We start from the raw sequence: 20260 nt of genomic DNA, 5'->3' as shown, positions 1-20260 counted from the left end.
GGGATGTCACGTTCCACATTCCACAAACATACACGTGGGTGACATACAAATTGACAAATTACTTTGTCTGAGCATTATTGCAAAGGGGAAGAAAACATTTTAGACTGACAGATTTCAATGAAAGGCAGTTGTTGCTGAAAGAGATTCCTCGAGATAATGAACAATGTACGACGACGTTTCTATTACCAAAATGTTCACCGAGAAAATGTTACAGGAAATAAAATACTTACTATACGACTCTTATGCCCGTTTTCACCATCAATCATTAATTTTTAAGTGACCCTATGAAAACTTCCTGTTACATAAAAATCTTAAAAATTAGGGATTGATGGTCAAAACGGGCATTAATAAATTAGTTTTATGAGTGAGTTCACAATACACACAGCTAGCTATTCCAAAATTAATAAAGCTACGATGACATTGCTTATTTTACAAAATTGCTTCTAGTTGGTGTTGTAAATATCCATAACACTTATCACCTACTTAGTTACTTACTCGTCATTTTCTAAATCATATCTTGAAATATTGGAACTTATCATTATAGTAAAAAAACCCGATAACTGAGTAGGAGGAATTATTTATTACATAAGTAATAAAGAGAAGTCAAAGGCATGAAAGAACTGCCGACAAAGCCATATAAGATATTTAGTTGTAGATTGAGCCAAATTATCAGGAACTCATTATTGCCGAATATGAGTAGAACAGAGTTAGTCCACCTACCTACATAGATCCAACTAGTATTAATTACGATTAGCCTATTGGGAGAATGGAACGATGGATGAATATTTTTGGCCAGGAAAAGAGGATGCAAATGCAATTAGTGTCAGCTCATGAGTGAGTACTATCATCATCGGTTGCTAACCAACATCCTGATGCATGCGCTTCATATGATTCTGTGGCTCAACTTTCGCCTGGCGTGGCAACCAAATAAAAAGCCTAATAAAAGCCGAACAGGCCGGACAAGGCAATATTTGGCCGGACAAGACCCTAAAAAGCCAAACATGTCCGGCTAAAGCCGGACGCCTGGCAACCCTAACTGCGGCAGACAAATATTTTTCTACACAATACAGCAACCGTACTTAATACACCTATGAAACGTGTTGTTGTAATTGACTCTACAGATAGATAGGAATAAATAAGGATTCCTTACTCTTTGTAATCAAAACTACATAATATATTTGGCCCGTTTCTTATTAAACTACTTAAAAATAGTACCTATATGGTCATCTAATGTCACCGACGTGGGAGAAGAAGAAGCCGCGGTTCGCGTACAGATTCACGTGGGTGGAACCACGGGTTTACACTAGTCTATTATATAAAAATGAATCGCAAAATGCGCAGAACTCAACAACGCCTGGACTAATTTTATCATTTCTTTTTTTTATGTTCGTTGAAGTCCAAGGATGGTTTTTACGGCGAGAAAAATTCGAATGATTTCCGGGAAAACCCTAAAATAGCCCTTTTCTTTATTTCATATAAACGTTTTCTAACTAAAATGCAGAGTCAATTTGAAATTTATTGCTATTTAATAAAGTTCATATTAAATTACACACTGCGTGTTCGCGTTGGAGGATCTAATGACGCGTCGCGCAGCACGTCGGGGTGCTTCTTCATCATCAGCCAGCCGACGTGCGAGAAGAAGCCGCGGTTTGCGTACAGATTCACGCGGGAACCACGGGCTTAAGTTAGTATTTTAAACTCACTTTATATGGAACCGAACGAGGGGGTCGTTGTCAATATCGCTCATGTCGATCTTGCTGCCCTCTCGCAGTACGTCGGGGTGCTTCTTCATCATCAGCCAGCCGACGTGGGAGAAGAAAAAGCCACGGTTCGCGTTGTGCGGGTCAGCGGACGTCTCCGAGAACTTGTGGTGCACTCTGTGGTCGCGCACCCATTGGTAGAGATCGTTCTGTTTGTGAAAAAAAAAGTACTTATTAGTAAGAAGGAGCTCCTCCTTGACGAAAGCTAAGCTACAAAGTGACTGAAACTACTGAGACAATAATGATGGGTAAGTACGTAGTAGCCTTTGAAATGGTCTTCTCTAAACAAATGAGTAGATATGACTGAAACAATTAAGGATGTAGAGCTGGCAATAAGTAAACAATATAAATCGCACTTTTGATTTATGAGGTACTAGCGGCCGCCCGCGACTTCGTACGCGTGGATCCCTTTTTACCCCCTTCATCTATCTTACGCGGTTTAGATTTTTTCATACAAATGTTTTTTCCCGCTAACTCCCGTTCCCGTTGGAATTTCGCAATATCCTGTTGTAACTAAGCTTTAAGTTTACTAAGGTACCTGCTTGCCGAATTTCAAGCGTCTAACTTAAGCGGTTTAGATTTTTCATACAAAAGGATTTTCCCGCTAATGCCCGTTCCCGTGGGAATTCCTAAGTATCCTATAACCTGCCCAGGAGTATGAAGAATAATTGTACCAAGTTTCGTTAAAATCCGTCGAGTAGTTTTTGTTTCTATAAGGAACATACAGACAGACAGACAGACAGACAGACAGACAGACATACAGACAAAAATTTTACTGATTGCATTTTTGGCATCAGTATCGATCACTAATCACCCCCTGATAGTTATTTTGTAAAAAAATATATTTCATGTACAGAATTGACCTCTCTACAGATTTATTATAAGTATATATAGATTAATCAAAACTCTACCTCTGTCTCTACCACCGTAACCATTCTTCAAATAATTGAAAATCTTTCTTGTAATAATCATTACAAGAAGAAAGATTCACAATCGTGAATGATTATGATTTGTAAATTTTCTCGGAAATAAAATCTCAGAGGCTTTGTTTACGGCTTCTACTCATACCTACTTCTCGTTTGAGTTATTTTGTTTTTGCCTTAAACTTACTTGTCCAGCCAAAGAGTAGCATAAAAGCAATATGATTTGTAAAGGCCACTTTGCTTTGTAAGAGCGGTGGCACCAGTACCGGTGCGCACCACCGGTCACTCCAAAACCGGCTAACTGGCCCATCACTAGCGCTGAAAAATTAAAATGGGATAAATAAAAGGAAAGTTTTCACCTTAAGATCCAGATGACATCGCTAAAAGTTAGATCCCAGTCAAAATATTTTTAGGTAAGATTCAGTCGGTAGAATTTAATGCTGCCACATATGGTGCACCAAATGATATGATAAAGGAAGCCAATTTCAAATATAGGGAAAAGCATGAAAAACTTGAGTGTTTAAAGAAGAATCTAAGATAAATGGGTTTTGTGATAACGCATCGAAATATTGTAATTTATAGACACACATTCTGAGGAAGGCGAAAAGAAATAGAATGGAACTACATTCTAATTCTAGTTACTTAGTTAACAAATTAATCATCATCACAGGTCCATGTTACGTAAAATACAAATGCAGTATGTTAATTACTGACAGATACATTAAAATTATGTACATGTAGGTCCTTTGTGCGTCGGATGTCAACAGGTGCACGTGCAGGGGACTAGCAATTAGGTTATCTGGGCAGTGGTCCATAATAGGCACCAGGTGCATAGCGTGCAGCGACGGGACTTAATTACTGTCGTTGACGGGAATTAACAATGCATTTGGTTTAGATTAGATAGACAGTGCAGTGGCAGAATTGTTCCTGGACTTTATTGTCATCATCATCATCATCATTTCAGCCATAGGACGTCCACTGCTGAACATCCCCTAATGCTTTCCACGTTGATCGATTGGTAGCAGCCTGCATCCAGCGCATCCCTGCTACCTTTATGATGTCGTCAGTCCACCTTGTAGGTGGACGTCCCACGCTGCGTTTTCCGGACTTTATTGTAATGAGTATTTATTCTCTAATATGAATTAATTCGAATGAATCGGCTTAGATAAAGCGGATGAAAATCCAAATTATATCAGTTCAATAATGCACTTAATATAGTTAGGTATCTAATTTTTTTCTATTCAGGGCAAATTGATCCATTTCTATGACACGGTCGTTATGGAAATATGAAGTAGATAATACGAATTTTTAATACTCAAATTCGTAGAAATGCGCAGTAATACAAAACAATTACCTATTCATGGAACAATTTTGTTGGTCTCTCAAAATATTTCAAAGAAGCAATTCATTTAGGACTCTACCATAGAAATTGAAAACTTAAACCAAGTTTTTAGTAATTCAGAACAGAAATACTTACAAAAAATACAAGTTTGCCATGACGGGTAAATTCCCTGGAAGAACAGGAGATATATTGGCGCTACTATAGCGACTATGAAATGGAAGAGTATGATGGCGGCAGCGTCGAACCAGCGGATTGGTGTTTCAAAGCCAACTCTTTTCTCCCACTCCCTGACTGCACACATTATCTCTCCCTCGTTCTTTGACCTGACCTGGTCATAGCAGCTGATAGACTGAAATCCCTTGTCCGTAATTTGTGAGGATGTTTTCCTTTTTTCTCTCGGGCTCAGCTGGTACTGCAAGTTGGTTTCTTTTTCTTCTATTGTTGTCGTCTCTGTCACCGTTTTGTGGGCCATGGCTTCAGCTGAATGTAAATGGTATCATGTCAATTTAATAAATAATAGAATAATACATTTTGTAATTGTCTTTTTGTAATAAAAGTACCTATCTAGAATCTTGTGCCGATTTTCCAGGGCTTCTCTGAAAACATTGGTTTAAACTTGAAATTGATTTAATCACTTTTAATGAATATTTAATTCGAATTACAAGATTCTTTGTCGATGGTATTAGAATTACTTAGAAAAAAATAATAACTGGGACTTAAATAGAGGTAAAGAAGTTTCACCGAATTAGCGTTTAACATTCGGCAATAAAAAAATATATTTAAAAAGTAATTTTCTACTTAGACCTTATGGTATAAAATACATTAACCATTTAACAATAATGTTTATCTAAAAGCAGAATTATTAATACATAAATTGTTTTATCGACAAAAAAGAGGTCAAAAAATTTTTGAGATTTTTTTAAAATTTTTTATAGATTTTTTTTCTTCCAATTACTGATTGTAAAGAAAACGTAATAACTTTTAAACTAAGCGGAATATCCTGATAAAATAAAGACAGTAATAATGCTAAATAACAGGCGATACTAAAAACATACATAAAATACACAAAAAATGCCAACAAATAATAGAAAATGAAACTTTTTGAAAAAAATCTGCTTTTAAATTCGTGTTTTTTTGGTTATTTGATAAATTTCTCCAAAAATATGCCCCTATAACCGGTGGTTTTTATTACTTTGTATTATTTTCTATCGTATTACCTTTGTAAAACCAAAAATGGTATGTCTCTATCCCTATCACAACGTTTGCAATGATCGTTTGAACTAAGCCTCTCCGGGCGCGCCATTCAACGCTTCGTTAACAACGAAACTGAAAATGGCTCTAGATTTATAATTTTGATACAGACAAGTTAGATTTCAAATAAGAACAAAATATTTCGAAGTTAAATAAGCATTTTAGTTAAAATTAAAATTGTCTCTAACTGTAACGGAGAATAATGTTGTGGCAGGCCTTTGTTCAAACGATCATAGCTAATGTTGTGATAGGGTTAGTGACATGCGATTTTTGGTTTTACAAAGATAATACGATAGAGAATAATACAAAGTAATAAAAACCACCTGTTATAGGGGCATTTTTTGGAGAAATTTATGAAATAACCAAAAAAACACGAATTTTAAAACAGATTTTTTTCAAAAAGTATAATTTTTTATTATTTTTTGGCCTTTTTTGTGTATTTTACGTATTTTTTTAGTATCGCCTGTTATTTAGCATTATTACTGTTTTTATTTTATCAGGATATACCGCTTAGTTTAAAAGTTATTACGTTTTCTTTACAATAAGTAATTGGAAGAAAAAAAATTCTATAAAATTTAAAAAAAAAATCTCAAATTTTTTTTGACCTTTTTTTTGTCGATAAAAATAGGTCTAGTTTCATCTATTTTCATATGTACACTTTAACGTGACTCACACATGTATGTATAGAATATTGTTAGATTTGAATAAAAACCCAGTTTAATACATAAATAAAAATAAATATTATGGTATTTAATTTAGGCATACTTAGCCCATAAAAGTGTTAGTAACAAGGTCTTAGAAATGTTAGTAAATCACACAATAATTACACACTATTAATATTAATATTTTCTATGAATCAATGCGCATGATGAATGAATGCTACAAAGGATTTCGGAATAATTTGTAAATCTGACAACATTACAATAACATTATCGTAGGTATCGTTTGAATTGAATGATAAATTGAGAATTGTGTCATGTTGGATCTCCGTGACCGTAACTAATTCTCAGTATCACAGAACAATTAAAACACCCTTTACTGCGGGTAGGCTAACTGATGAAGTCAGTCACGCAAGTTATTGCCGTTCGTAAAGTTCGGTCAGTTTGGAAATAGGCGTCACCAATACCACTCTACTACTCACCCAGTAAAATTAGTCGCAACCTGGAAAGCAGGATTTTGCTAAGGTAAAATACCTATTATAGTTAGTCATTCCTTCTTCTATGTAGGTATACCTACAGGTTTTAAAATATGATGGGCAGTTTAAATTTGCTATTTTTATTATCACAATGTGACACGATGTTTAAAAGGTTTTTTTAAGCCGCTTAAATGACAACAACTTTATGCAAAAATATCTCTACACTTTCAACGCTCTCACATCAAGTATTCATTAATTTTAAATTACGTTCATTACTCGTAGAATTCAGTAGTCTTTGGTCAGTATACGTACTCCATAATAAACATTTCTTATAATAATTTTTCTTTCTTTTCTTTCTTATTCGTAATTATGGTTAAGTCATAAGAATTATGCCATGTTTAAATTATGTTTCAGAAGGTATTCATTTGATAATTTTTCTAAAAGCAGTCAACATGAAGTATCCAGTACTCTTCATGTTTTCTCTATGCTTGTGCGGGGTGCGCGCGCGCTGCCCGCCCGATGCGTGGGCGCCGCTGCCCTTCGCGCTCGAGTTCGCTCTGTGGCGCGGGTGGCGGCAAGCCGTCGTCTACACCCCCGACTTAGAAAGAGGTGAGTTAATAAGATAACTAATGACCGTATTCACAAACGATGCTTGCCGTTACTAACTTACTTTTTATTTTATTCAGTTTCTACTAATAGTCCAGTCAATGAATGCCTTAACGACGGTGTAGAGAGAAATCTGTGGAACACAATTTCTGACCTCGGGACTTTATTTAGACTAGTTAGGAGGTGAACATAGCAAAAGTCCCCGCCCTTAGCCCTTGAGCCGGCGGGGAGAGGGGGGTTTAAAGGTACCACTTTTCGGTTTTTCGCTTAATCCTCGGAAACTATGCGTCCTAGTGTCATGGCTACTATGAACCAAAAAAAGCTTATTCAATTTGCTACAGGTGAGATAGTCAAGTTTTTCTATATCTTGTATAGTTTTCGCGGCATCTGCTCTAGAAGGTCTGTAATATTGGAAATTTTATTTTTGTCTTACATGTTCCCATCAGAAGAAAATCGACTAAATCAACATTAAGCAAACAATCTAGACATGCGGGAGCATGTTAAGCCTAGTTCCAGAGAGGGGACTGCACCGTGTGTATATTTAGACGAACCACTTGCAGCCACTTTTGACTCCTCATCACTCAAAAACTACTGTGCATTAACACTTCAAATTTGGCTCATGTGTTAGAACTTACGAGATAAATATCAGCTTCAAATTTCATAAATATACCTCAAACGGTTATTTAGGTACCTTTAAACCCCCCTCTCCCTGCCGGCTCAAGGGCTAAGGGCGGGGACTTTTGCTATGTTCACCTCCTGACTAGTCTAAATAAAGTCCCGAAGTCAAAAATTGTGTACCACGGATTTCCATCTATAATGCTTTATTGACTGGACTATAACCTAATACGACTCAATGATGTTATGTAAATTTGTACGCCGACTTTTTAATTTTTAAAACCTGTAATATGCAATTTACCTATGTTCCACGAATAAACGAATTTGGATTTTGATTTGATTTTGAAACGTACAGCGTTGAATACAGCTCTGTGATTGTTTCGTGTCATCGTGTGTCACCTTGTGCGTCCTCGCGCACTGTGAGACCTCATAGTAATGTTTAAGAATACGGGCGTAATCTTCAACATCTTAGTTCATGTAACCGACGCCTAGGGCCGAATCATCGTGGTGCCCATTGCCATAAAAATTTTCATTTGATGGGGAAAAATGAAGTAACTAAGTAGAGCTCTTTATAACACAACATGAAGTAAGTAGGGCTGCCTTCTAATTTCGGTTAAGCACATGCATCATCCAATAAATAACTAGAGGAGCAAATAATGCACTTACAGTGAGAAATCAATGAAGAATGAGCAAAAAATAGAGTCAAATAAACGCAGTCTGTTACTATTAATACAAATATTTTATGGTTCTCTTAACCAATTAAACCCACTTATATTTTTTATAGACAACATAATACAGTTTCCGAATGAAACTCCACTCTGGCAACTGCCTCTTTATTACAACCTTATTGTTTGTGATGATACCTACCTTGTTTTCTTATTGACGTCTCTCTTATTCCTTAACTTTAGATACCTACTTTAAACGTGAATTAAAAGGAAATGGTAACACAAAGAGCACAAAAAAGATAAAGGAGCGTGTTCGACATACAAGTTTTCTATCGAAGTTTGTCCATTGATAAGTACGAGTCCGTTTTTTCCTCTTTTCCTGGTGATGTGGAAACTTAATTTGAAATCAAAGAAAGTTGCAATAAGATGGATTACTTTTCCAGAACTAGTATAAATACTCGTTTAATCTTATATTCCTGAACTCGATGTTTAATTCGAAACCAAATCTCTTTAGGGACACATTGGCTAAATCTTGGTTCGTCGGTTCATCAACTTAGTGGATTGATCTTATCTCTCTCTTTTTAGCGAATTGGCTTTTGTTGTTTAACTATTGTTACACATTGTGCCAAAACAATATTTAAATGGTGTATACTTAGTTTCTTAGCGCAGTTGTTATTATTTGTCTGTTATTGTGTCACTGTGTGATATCTAAATAATACTCGTAAAAGTGAATGTTTATTAAATGAACAATAGTAATAATTGAAAATCATTTATTTTCAGACAATTATTTAGTTAGGTACTTATTATGTAATAAGTCCAAGTCAAGACCTTAACAAATAGCGACAAGCTAAATGGTAGGTAGGTACAATATTGATCGAAGTGCTTAACTTAATGGCTATGTACTTGACGTGAGAGGCAGTATTGTTGATTTGATGTCATAATTACCGATTAACAAATGAATAAATTAGTTGCTTGTTTATTGTCAATAAGATGTGGTCGTTTACTGTATTCAGTTTCCATGCCTAGGCATTAATAAATAAGAAATATATGAAATTATGTAAATATTTGTCTTATAATTACGAGTAATATTCAGCTTACCTAGGTACTGTTTGATTACAAACCTATTATTCTATCTTCGATAGTTCTTGACGGAAGTTATAGCCTACTTTAAATACTTAAAGCCTACTACTGAGTACTGAAAATACTTAATTAAAAACGTTTTCTATTGTATCTACTTCGCCTTCTAGTAAAAAAAGGCTATTAAATTTGCAAAGCAGTCCATTTGGTAAGTGCAAAGCAGTCCTTTTTCTCAGCACTCGCTCTTTTCTTGTTCCGAAGTAGTGGTAATACTGGGACGTGTAATAACACTTTTTAAAGGCTATTTGTAGAAAAAAAAGACTTTTATTGATACCTAATGTCTGTTCACACACCGCAATCGGAAAATTTATTTTAAAGTTTAATCCGCTATGATTAAACTCCGGTATTTACATAGTAAGATAAATACGGATCAAACAGAGATTGAACTGTTCCAGTATCCTAAATATTAATTCACTTTACAATCAAAAGTTTGTTCCAATCAATAAAGATACAGACAGTATTAATGTTGTTTGGCTTTTATTTGCAAAATTGACAGTTTCTATCGGCACAGACACTCTACTTAGTGCCTTTGAAACTTGCGAGAATTCAGTCAAAAGTTGTTTTCGACAAATTGGGTAGCAATTTGGAATGCAAAATGCTATGGAACGAGAAAAATCTTTCCTACTCGTAGATGAATATCAACACGACGTACGTTTTGCAGATATTATTACGTGCTAATTATGATATAGGTACCTTTTATTTATGAATTTGTTAGTAGGTACATTGTGTAAAGAACTATCTTGCTGAAATGTATTTTATCATAAATGCTAGAAATAATTAATCTTAATTATTGTGTTCACCCATTTCATAGAGGATGTAAGTTTATACGAAGAACAGAATATTATAGGGCCGTAGTAATGTTTGTTACAAAGTAATTTTCATGATCTTGATGAATAATTATCAAAAATATTAATTAATAACTAAATTAAGGAACCAAATTCTACGCGAATAGACATGCTCATCTAAAGCTATTTAAGCTCTAAGGCATTTCAAGAAACACATTACTTTAGCCCCAATCGATCAAGGTGTCAATCAACTGTCCTATTTCATAAGCCACTGCCTCTATCTGTGTGGCCTGAGCTTTTAGTAATCAGTTCCCGCTATTTTCAAAGAAAATGGCATTGATAACATACCTACATTGTAAATTATTAACTAAAATCGTTCCTAGAAGTTTTCTGATAGTAGAGTTACTACCTATGTGTGGTTTCTAACAAAACGTTTACTTTGTGAATGTGATGTGAACCTACGTAATGTTTAATTTTTCGTTAGACTAGATATTAACTTGTAATGAATTAGATATTTCCTTAAAATTACAAAAAACAATCATATCATATCATAAAATGATCATTACTCAAAAATTATATGTGACAAGGTGACTGAGTTCCTTCCGCCACTTCTTCTCAGCACATGTTGCCCCGAAGTGTTGGTAGGGCAAGCTATAACTGGGACGTGTATAAGTGCCCTGGAAAGTACTTGTGTACTGAATAAACCATTTTATTTTATTTATTTATTTAAAAAACTCACCTTGAACTGAACAGGCGAAATATTTTGCACTTCATAAGAAACACAGCACTCCAAGGTTCGGTTCTATTGCAACTGATGCATTGATGCGCCCGCGCAAAATGCTGTCGCAGCGCGAGCTCTCACGTCCAGCTCATACGTGTTCAAAACGCTTATTCGTCACGTACTATACCAGTTTATTAACAAATATACATCTCAGTGCCATTCGCAAACTAATAACATTTTGCAATTTAATTAATGACTCACAAAAGACGAAACAACTCGATTGATTATCCGATATCGGATTTATTTTCTTGTCTGAGATAAAGGGTCGCCGTACAATGCCCCAGTAATCTTGGTGTCATCGTCACCCCTGCTTAATTGAATCCTGAAAATAGATGGACAAGGCTAGTGATGAATTACAAGGATTTCCCCTAGCTATGCCTTTTTTATCAAACGTCTGATGAACAGTTGTGAAATCCTGATTATTCAGATGAAATAGCATGAGCCTTTTTTAACTCTACATCTTCAGGGTTTTCTTTTAACTCATGATAACACAAGTATTAGGAATTAGGATTTACATTCGTCATAATCATACAAAATGAATTTTTGAGTTTATTACATACCAAAAATATCTTGATTAAAAAATTTCGCATAAAATTTTCATTCAATGGGGCATACGAGTATAATGAAACTTCACAAACGGTACTAGAGATTGGCTTTCGTATTATCAGTTGTTGATGGATGTGGGCTGAGATTGTGACGAAGATTGAAGATCTGATTACTCCATTATTCAGCTAATGGTTAAGCCAATTATTGCTTAGCTATTTATACAGGGTGTTAGGTAAATGGGTATATGAGCCGACACTAGCCCATGTTAACATGGGCATATAAATGGTATGGTGAAGTCAGAAAATTGATATCTTCATTTTAATTATTTTAATTTTCATACAAATCGGATTTTATAAAATTTATTTTGTATGAAAATTTAAAAAATTAAAATGATGATATCAAATTTCTGACTTCACCATACTATTTATATGGCCATGTTAACATGGGCTAGTGTCGGCTCATATACCCATTTACCTAACACCCTGTGGTATGTAGGTAAATATGGTTTCTCGTTACATATTTTTAGCTGTCGATTATTTATTTCTATTAAAATTATAGGATGTGTTATAATATTAAAACATAATTGGATATAATTGTGTATCAGATAAGCGATTCAATTAACCTAATCCAGTTTCGGGAAAGAAGTCACCGATTTCCTTACTCAGCTCTTCATAATTTCGTGTTGATAAAATACCTTATTAATATAAAGACTTGGAAGCTACATGCATGCATATCAAATAATAAATGATACCTATTTCAACTTATCATTTAAACTACATCTTTTACTTTTTTTATTAAATTCTATATGTCATAAAAAATGCTTGCGTTTGAAAGATTTATTTATGATCTCCCTCGACCTCGATCTTCACCAAATCACCACATGTCCTCAATTAACTTTAAAAACCATTGGGGAATATCGTATCTTGTGGCAGGTGGANCAGGTGAATCATAGGTGGCTGTACTCAATTAAATTAAATTAAAAATTATTATTCTTTATTTCAGATAATTTAAACAAGTTCATATTATGCGGGTTCATAATAAACATAAACAAAGGAAAATTGTACCCTGTGGTGCAGAGATGGACCATCATGGGGGTGGATAAGGCCCCGTGATCAGTCTCTGCACCAGACAATGACTAGATTTTTTTTTCAACAGTCCTTTATTTTCAGGTTGTCAATGGGCAAAGATAAGACTGGCGAAGTGCTTGAGCGTGAACGGAGTGGCTTCTGCCTTCGACCCCGCGCAACAACCCCGGGTGCGCACGCGCCTTGGTGTTCTGGTGCTGATGCCGCGGCTGAAGGGAAACGCTTCTACCACCATTATAGAGCTGCTGAAAAGGGTAATGTAGATCTTAAAAGTTCATTAATTTTAGAAAGCCTTATGTTTAATATATTCATCCCCATCATTCAGCCATTTGCTGTTGACATAAAAAAGAGCTATAATATTTTGGCAAAACATGTCCAACCGAACCCTGAAAAAGTTAGATTATTAAAGTCAATACCCCCATTCTACTTATAATATACGTTTTGCAAGAATAATATCTTATGAATACAAGCCTTAATATAGGTCTCTCCATTCAGAAGTAGGTACAACGACAACGTAGGTATAAAGGTTATGAAAATGTTTGATTTCGTGAGTATCTGTAAATGTAAATGTATAATATCCCTATTTAATCAAAATTATATTATCATTTCAGCTCCACGAATTCGAAATGAACACAGCGCCATACGATTGGCTATTGACAGTAAGATCCGATGGGGATTTTGATCGAATGAACGCTTTATTGAACGTTACTTCATTGCGGTTCGATCAGAATATCGCTGTCGGTTATCCTTCCATCGGCCGTAATCCAGAAACACGTGTAGGATTGTGCGATATGAACTTCGTTTACAAAAAAGACTCCAGATATGAGGGGAAGTCCCGCAACACTTTTTACAGCCGAGAAAACAAGTGCGGGAATCATAAACAGCGAGCCTGTCAACAGTACGTGAGAGAAATCAGCTACTACCGCTCCACAATTCGATTCAAAAACCTGACTGTAAACAAAACGTACAAAAGCTCCGGGAGAATACTAAATCTGTTTCACTCGGGAGAATTGAACTTTAATAATTCAAGACCCTTCGAAATGACAAATATTAGCCGATTTTCTCTGAAGTATCATTTTAACAGGTGGAACAGATTTAACAGAGTCGACAGAAACAAAGGCGGCGTACACATTGTACAATACTTCAAAGTGCGATCTAACTCTACTCTGTATGCTTGCTATTTAGGTAAGCCTTTATCCAGTTAATATTTTACATTACTTCTGCTTGCTTCTTTGTTCTTCTGCGTGGTTGCTTTTTGCTTCTTTGTGAGTTTTTGTTATTTTTAATTATTATTCTTTTAACATCCTTTATTCATATTTTTTCCCAACAACAATGCACTTTTAAAAAAAGGGAAACCTTTCATTGGCTATACTATCAGTCTAAATCTTATAACTAACATTTTCAATATATCGCTGTTGGTTTCTATAAAATAAATAAATAAATTACCCATTTTATTTTTGCTCCCTCTATGATAATTTGTTGTAAATAAATAAATTAATAATTAGACAAGTTTCATATGTAAAACAAAATCAAAATCCATTGGAATAAATAATGATTTAATTTAGAACTAAAAAGTTTATGCCAGCTAGATTCCAAAAATTTGATATTTTACTACTCCTCCTTACCAGAATTTAGAACTCATGATAAAAATAGGCTTTAAGTTATAATGCTGTAAATAACAATAAGCCGAAGCTAAAAAGCGCTACTGATGACTATCAGTTATGGATTAATTAATTTAAGTATACCAACTTAGCTTGAATAAGTGGTGAAATAAGATGGTGATGAATTACGAACCTAGTTAGTAATGTCTACCCACACAAATCCCAGCTCACCTTCAAAGCTTTTTATCTGAAGGTCACATTGTAAAGCGCTAGTATTACGACTCGTCTAGGATGTTTTGTAGCCTTTTACTAAGTTTTATCTGTGGTTTTATTGAAATACCCAAGGGGATTCAACTCGTGTGACATGGATATAGTTGAACCTTGCAAATGCGGGCACAAAGTAGAACAATAGTGTCTAGACAAACCTAAAAAGGATTTAGGACGCTATTTGGATCAAATATGTAATTGCTCAATAATGAATAATAAATAAATAAAAAAATAAATAGTCACAAAAAAAAAAAAAAAAAAAAGTGAATCAGTTGCGCGGCGCAAATAACGACTTGTGAAGTTAAATAAATTACTTCCAGCGGTCTTGCGTTTCTATGTATATTCATTATAAAATATTAAAATTCAAACATATTCGATATAGTACATAATAGTAATTTATAACACTTATCTGGGAATACTGTAAGTTATTTTGGTAAATAAGAATAAAACGGTAGACTTAGGCTGAGTTGCACCACCTAACTTCGACCGTATCTTTAACGATAACCGGTGTTTTTTGTATGGAGTTTGACATATTTTTGACGTTTGTCAAAGTTAAAGTAAGATTGTGCAACTCAGCCTTAGTTTAGTCATCATCATCATCATTTCAGCCATAGGACGTCCACTGCTGAACGTAGGCCTCCCCCAATGCTTTCCATGTTGATCGACTGGTAACAATGGTAACGGCCTTCGTCCAGCGCTTCCCTGCTACGTTTATGATGTCGTCGGTCCACCTTGTGGGTGGATCTTAGTTTAGTGCACTAAATAAATATCAATAGTACTCATTTTATTATCGATTTGAGACAGCCAAGCTCATATGGATCTTATATTTATTAACTTACAATTTTGCTCTAGGTTTCTGGAGCAGGGATACTTCGATGTCAGGGGTAGACACCCCATTCCCAGATGACGTGCGGAACTTACTGGGTGAGGAGATCGTGGTGGGAAGAAGGAACGCTTCCACTGATGGGACTCCAACTCCGGACGATGAAGGTCCTTCGGCTCCGGCTCTACTTGATGACGTACTCTATTTTTTAACCAACAAGCTAAATGCTACGTGAGTAAAAAAGGGAGAATTGTTTACCAGTTTCATCAATAAATCAACGAAACTAATTGAATTCGCTAAGTTAGGTGTAATGCCGAAGTGCTGCTGAATAAATTCTCCTAAGTCCGTCGCCATAACAACAATGTTAACAGCATTATTGTGTTCCGGCAGTTAGAGGTAAGATAGCCAGTTCCTCCGTGGTTGAGGATTCTGGGTGAAGCTCGCTTCCACCTTCGGCCTGATCGTCACTTACTATCAGGTGAGATACATGCAAAGAATCAGAAGACGAAAAGTGTTAGCTTTTTGAACTAGGTATTTCCTTTCGACGATTTATACTCGTATTTTAAGTTTTCCTTTTACGTAGAGTATCTGGCCCGAAAATAAACTGAGGTTGCTTGTTATAGAGCACTAGAGTCCAGCAGAATGCATTGTTGATAGCCAGATGGAGGGCACTTGGACGGGTTGTTTCATCCTTCCTTGCCTACAATTTGTATCACATTTGGGATTTTCATGACAGCATTGAAGAAGTAATATATGGTTTTCCAAGAAAATCTATTATAGGTTGAGGTCATGAATGTAGTAGGTACTCTGGAAATAGTTTTTTTTTATAGGGAATAAAATAGAAATGATGGGAGCCGAAATTGCTGTGACTCGTGTCTCCAGTTTACTCGTAGTTTGAGATCTTAAAAATGTAGGTATACAGGGTGGAATTTTGTCATGCCACCTGGAGGAAAAGTATTCTAATTACTGTAGATAGAAAATTTTACTCAAAGAAAACATTCCTGTAATTTTGAAAAGAAATCTACAAGAATTATAAAAATACCAAATAAAACCTAGACACTATTTTTCGTTTTTATCCAATCTAATCAATGTCATCTTAAACTTTTTATTAGTATTTATGTACAAATTGACTCTTTCCAGTCCTGTAACCCGATACTACGCGAAGCTGGGATTCCGCACGTACGAAGGTTCCTGGACTGGCCTCCTGGGGGCTCTGATGGACCAGTCGGTGGACTTGGCGTTGGAGCCGGTCACTGCGCACCCGTCGCTGCATAACGACATGGACTTCATCTTCCCTATCGCTGAGACTATGTGAGGCTTGAGGACTAACAAATTGAGTTGTTATTGATGGGTTTTAAAGGGATTAATAGAAGTTATAGCGCCTGCTAGACAACTAAGTATTTACATAATCATTGATTTTGTCAGTCTAATAACTTTAAAGTTTAGGACCTAAGCTACTTTCGATAAAGTAAAATTATATAATAATAAATGTATATTAATGGTAAGTGGTTTGCGATGAATCGTCGCCTATATTAAACACTAGCTTTCAGACCGCGGCTTCGCGCGCGTGGACCCCTGAACCCTATGTTTTTCCAAAATAAAATTTAGCCTATGTTACTCGTGGATAATGTAGCTTTGGAATGGTGAAAGAATTTTTAAAAACGGTTCAGTAGTTTTTGAGCCTATTCATTACAACCAAACAAACAAACAAAGTTTTCCTCTTTATAATATTAGTGTAGATGTTTCAAGCCCATGTGGATGTGTTCTGTCTAGGCAATAAAATATTTTAGACACTTTGTCTTCGTTACAACACAAAGTATATATTAATACGCCTTATTTAAGTCGCTACTCACCGTAATTTAGTAGTCTCTCATCCCTAAAATGACCATGTTATTTAAGGCGCTATTTTTGGGTTGTTTTTTTGTAGGTGTAATATTTACATTCGCCAGCAAGAGACATCCACGGTCCGGGACATCTTCATGGCCCCATTCAGCGCCCGGCTGGTGGCTTGTGTAGTGGCTGTGGCCTTTTTGGCAGCCTCTGCTGTCGTGCTGATCAGCAGACTGGCTCCTTCAGTGCATAATAAGGCACGCCCTATGGAGTATGCAGAGGCCCTAATATGGTCCACTGGGATACTCTGCCAGCAAGGTAAAGACCAAAATAGCACAAAAACAGTTATGTAACCTAACGTAATTCGGTAAACGTTGACATAACGTTTATTGTGTGTCACGTCAAGTAAATCAGCCTACAAGCGACAAATAAACATGAATGACACGCTTAATTTCATTTTAGTGATGCCAAGACGCGTGATTTTGTAAGGAAACACGTCTACTTTATTTTCACGGCACGTGATGTTGCCAGATGCTATAAAACATGATGCTGAAATTTAATAATAGACAACCTTACAGGGCAGATATGTACCATCCTAGACTGCATCTCACTTAACACCAGGTGCGATTGCGGTCAAATACCTGCCTTGGCTAGCATAAAAAAAAAACCTATTCCTCATATATCTTCATATATCTCTTCTTGAGTAGAAATATTGCTTTGTTTAGTTTTGCCTTGTGTACCTAATATCACTGATATTTTTAGGTGGTTCATGGACTCCTCCGAACCCTGCAGCAAGCATCCTCCTCATCGTATGTCTTTTGTTTGCTGTGGTGACGTACAACGCGTACGCAGCGTTCATAACATCGGTGCTGTCAGTGAGAGTAGCGTCTCTTGACACTGTTGCGGCTGTTCTTCAATCACCAGACTTGAAGATAGGGTACATTAGGAATGGAGCTGATCAGTTGTACCTGATGGTAAGTAGGTTGAACATAATTTAAATTAGATTAGCGTTAGTATTATCGTATGATCGTATGATCCTAAAAATAATTATTGTATTACTTCAGTCTACAAAAGATGTACAACTCAATGCCTTCTACATTCGAGGGTACTCGGACTCCGAAAACCTGGTGTCTTCGGCAGAGGAGGGCCTTGCGCGCGCTGCAAAACAAAACTACGCTTTTTTTGCTGGCCAACGAGCTGCTAGAGCTACTCTGCGGTATGTTAGAGTTTCATTCACAAAGAGTATGGATTCAAGCGTTTTTAGATGGAATGTCGGTTAAATCGGGAAAGCAGATTATTATTTTACATTGGCAGATTACATTAAGATCGTATCATCCACGAAGACGCGCCCCACCATTCTTCCGCAAATGTTTGAGTGTTATCAGTATACGATAAATTATCCATAAGTGCTCACGCACACTACAATAATGACGCTCGGATTGCTCGGATGAAACACCCAGCACCCCGCGCTTCCCTCTATTAAAAATTGGTGGGGCGCGTCTTCGTGGATGAAACGAACTATAACTGTATTATATTTTTTGCCAAGGAACCTGAGCCAGGCGAGAGGCAGATGCGCAGTGAGAGAACTGCCCGTCCATTCTACGCGGGCGCAGCTTGCGTTCCCTCTGCCACACCGATCGCCTTACGCCAGACCTACGCTAATTTGGTAAATGTAACTTTTTTAATACCCTATTACCACTTTAAGACGGAATAAGTGTAGTCACTTTTGTCTTCCTTTTGTTTAGGTTAAAATTAATATCTTCATGTCTTAACCGGTCATGCACTTCCGAAACTAGATGGTTTTGGGTGCTTTTTTTAGTTTATGCATGAAAATTTTGGATGATTTCTTTAGTTTAAGCATTTAAATATGTTAAGATTTTTAATTCTGCTCTGGGCGTTATGAACATCATATGCAGACTATATCATAGTCAATATACATATTGATAGGACAATTAATGATATAATAAAGTAAAATTTTGGAGTACCTATATAATAAAGTTACGAACGAAACTAAATTAATGGAAGTAAACGAAGAAATTAAATTACAGGACGAAAAACTCGTGAATTTCCAAGAAAAAATCATTAGTTTCCTAGGTCCCTAATAGAATAATATAAGTTGACTTATTAAATTACTGAAATTAAATATGCTAGGGACTAATCGTACCTCTCGTTTAAACGGCTACAGTTCTGGCATAGTCGAGACAGCTTAGCCAATGATACCTNTGATACTTACTCGACCAGTGAAGGTTATCTAGTCTGGGAATACCTTCTTGGAACCAGCAAATAATATGATACCTACATAAGAAGATAATGTTCCAGTCTCCTTCAGTTGCACAACACAGGAGCCTTGGGCAGACTGAAAGCCGCGCTGGTGCCGTCCATGCCGGAATGCTCCTCGCCATCTGGCTTTGCTTCAGCTCGCATTAACGACGTTCGATCCGCACTCATACTGGTCGTTGGAGGGCTGGTAGCTGCTTTTGTGATAGGTAAGATCTAAAGTACGATTTGTGTATTGAGCTCTACTGTATAGGGCCTAGAATATAAATTGACGCGGAAAGGTTCATAAACTAGCGTAGATTCAAGCCACTGATTGATTTAAGCCCAAAATAACACAGTTTCAAAGTAAAATATTTTTTGAGTGTCATTAATCAATCACTAGACCCGTAAGTTGATCATTTTTTTAAGAGGAAATCATGAGTTCTTTTGCTATCTTATTGTTATAAATTGTGTTATCTACCCACGTAAAGTCCACTTGCGTAACTTCTTAATCTCTATCAATCAACTTCAACTAAATGAACAGCTAGACTACAGAGATGGAAATTAATATCTTGATGAAATGCGAGAAGCCATTGAGCCATAAAGCTAATTATTTAACTAAAACCGTAGTATTGATTTATTGGTAGTGATTTCAGTAGTGTATAGTAGGTACATGACAATGTATTAATTTAAGTTTCTTTATATTTTAAAGGTCTTGCGGAATACTGTTGGAAGAATCGGAAAGCATTGCAAATTGCTTTGTTGACATATTGGAGGCGGCTTGTTAATTTTGCTAAGTTAAATTAAGTAGAATAATGTACGCCTTCATTACTAGTCCTTGTTCAATCCAAC

General features: G+C 36.0%; 2 protein-coding genes across 2 annotated transcripts; one reads left to right on the top strand and one right to left on the bottom strand.

Moving 5' to 3' along the window:
• Positions 1-1703: 1703 nt before the first annotated feature.
• On the bottom strand, positions 1704-11115 carry LOC114361947 (delta(9)-fatty-acid desaturase fat-6; the record flags this gene model as incomplete). Its single annotated transcript, XM_028317175.1, has 4 exons — positions 10959-11115; positions 4161-4505; positions 2871-3001; positions 1704-1909 (listed from the first exon to the last, which is right to left on the bottom strand). Coding segments are annotated over exons 2-4 (674 nt in total), but the record flags the coding sequence as incomplete, so codon positions are not given.
• On the top strand, positions 6864-20215 carry LOC114361946 (uncharacterized). Its single transcript, XM_028317174.1, has 11 exons — positions 6864-7020; positions 12716-12885; positions 13243-13816; positions 15352-15553; positions 16463-16633; positions 17250-17470; positions 17915-18126; positions 18217-18368; positions 18699-18818; positions 19472-19638; positions 20121-20215. Exons 1-11 carry the CDS (start codon positions 6864-6866, stop codon positions 20213-20215), a joined length of 2241 nt encoding a protein of 746 aa, XP_028172975.1.
• Positions 20216-20260: the final 45 nt, after the last annotated feature.

This window comes from Ostrinia furnacalis, unplaced genomic scaffold (genome assembly GCF_004193835.3).
Source record: "Ostrinia furnacalis isolate ACB-3 unplaced genomic scaffold, ASM419383v2 OfSCF6075, whole genome shotgun sequence".
NCBI classification, from domain to species: domain Eukaryota; kingdom Metazoa; phylum Arthropoda; class Insecta; order Lepidoptera; family Crambidae; genus Ostrinia; species Ostrinia furnacalis.
Note: the sequence above shows the minus strand (reverse complement) of the source record. Positions and strands in the feature narration are given on the sequence as shown.

Excerpts from the sequence above, each read along its gene's own strand:
- LOC114361946 (XM_028317174.1), top strand. The coding sequence starts at position 6,864 with ATGAAGTATCCAGTACTCTTCATGTTTTCTCTATGCTTGTGCGGGGTG. Across the intron at positions 13,817-15,351 it reads TCTGTATGCTTGCTATTTAG|GTTTCTGGAGCAGGGATACT; the intron begins GTAAGCCTTTAT and ends ATTTTGCTCTAG. Across the intron at positions 16,634-17,249 it reads TTCCCTATCGCTGAGACTAT|GTGTAATATTTACATTCGCC; the intron begins GTGAGGCTTGAG and ends GTTTTTTTGTAG.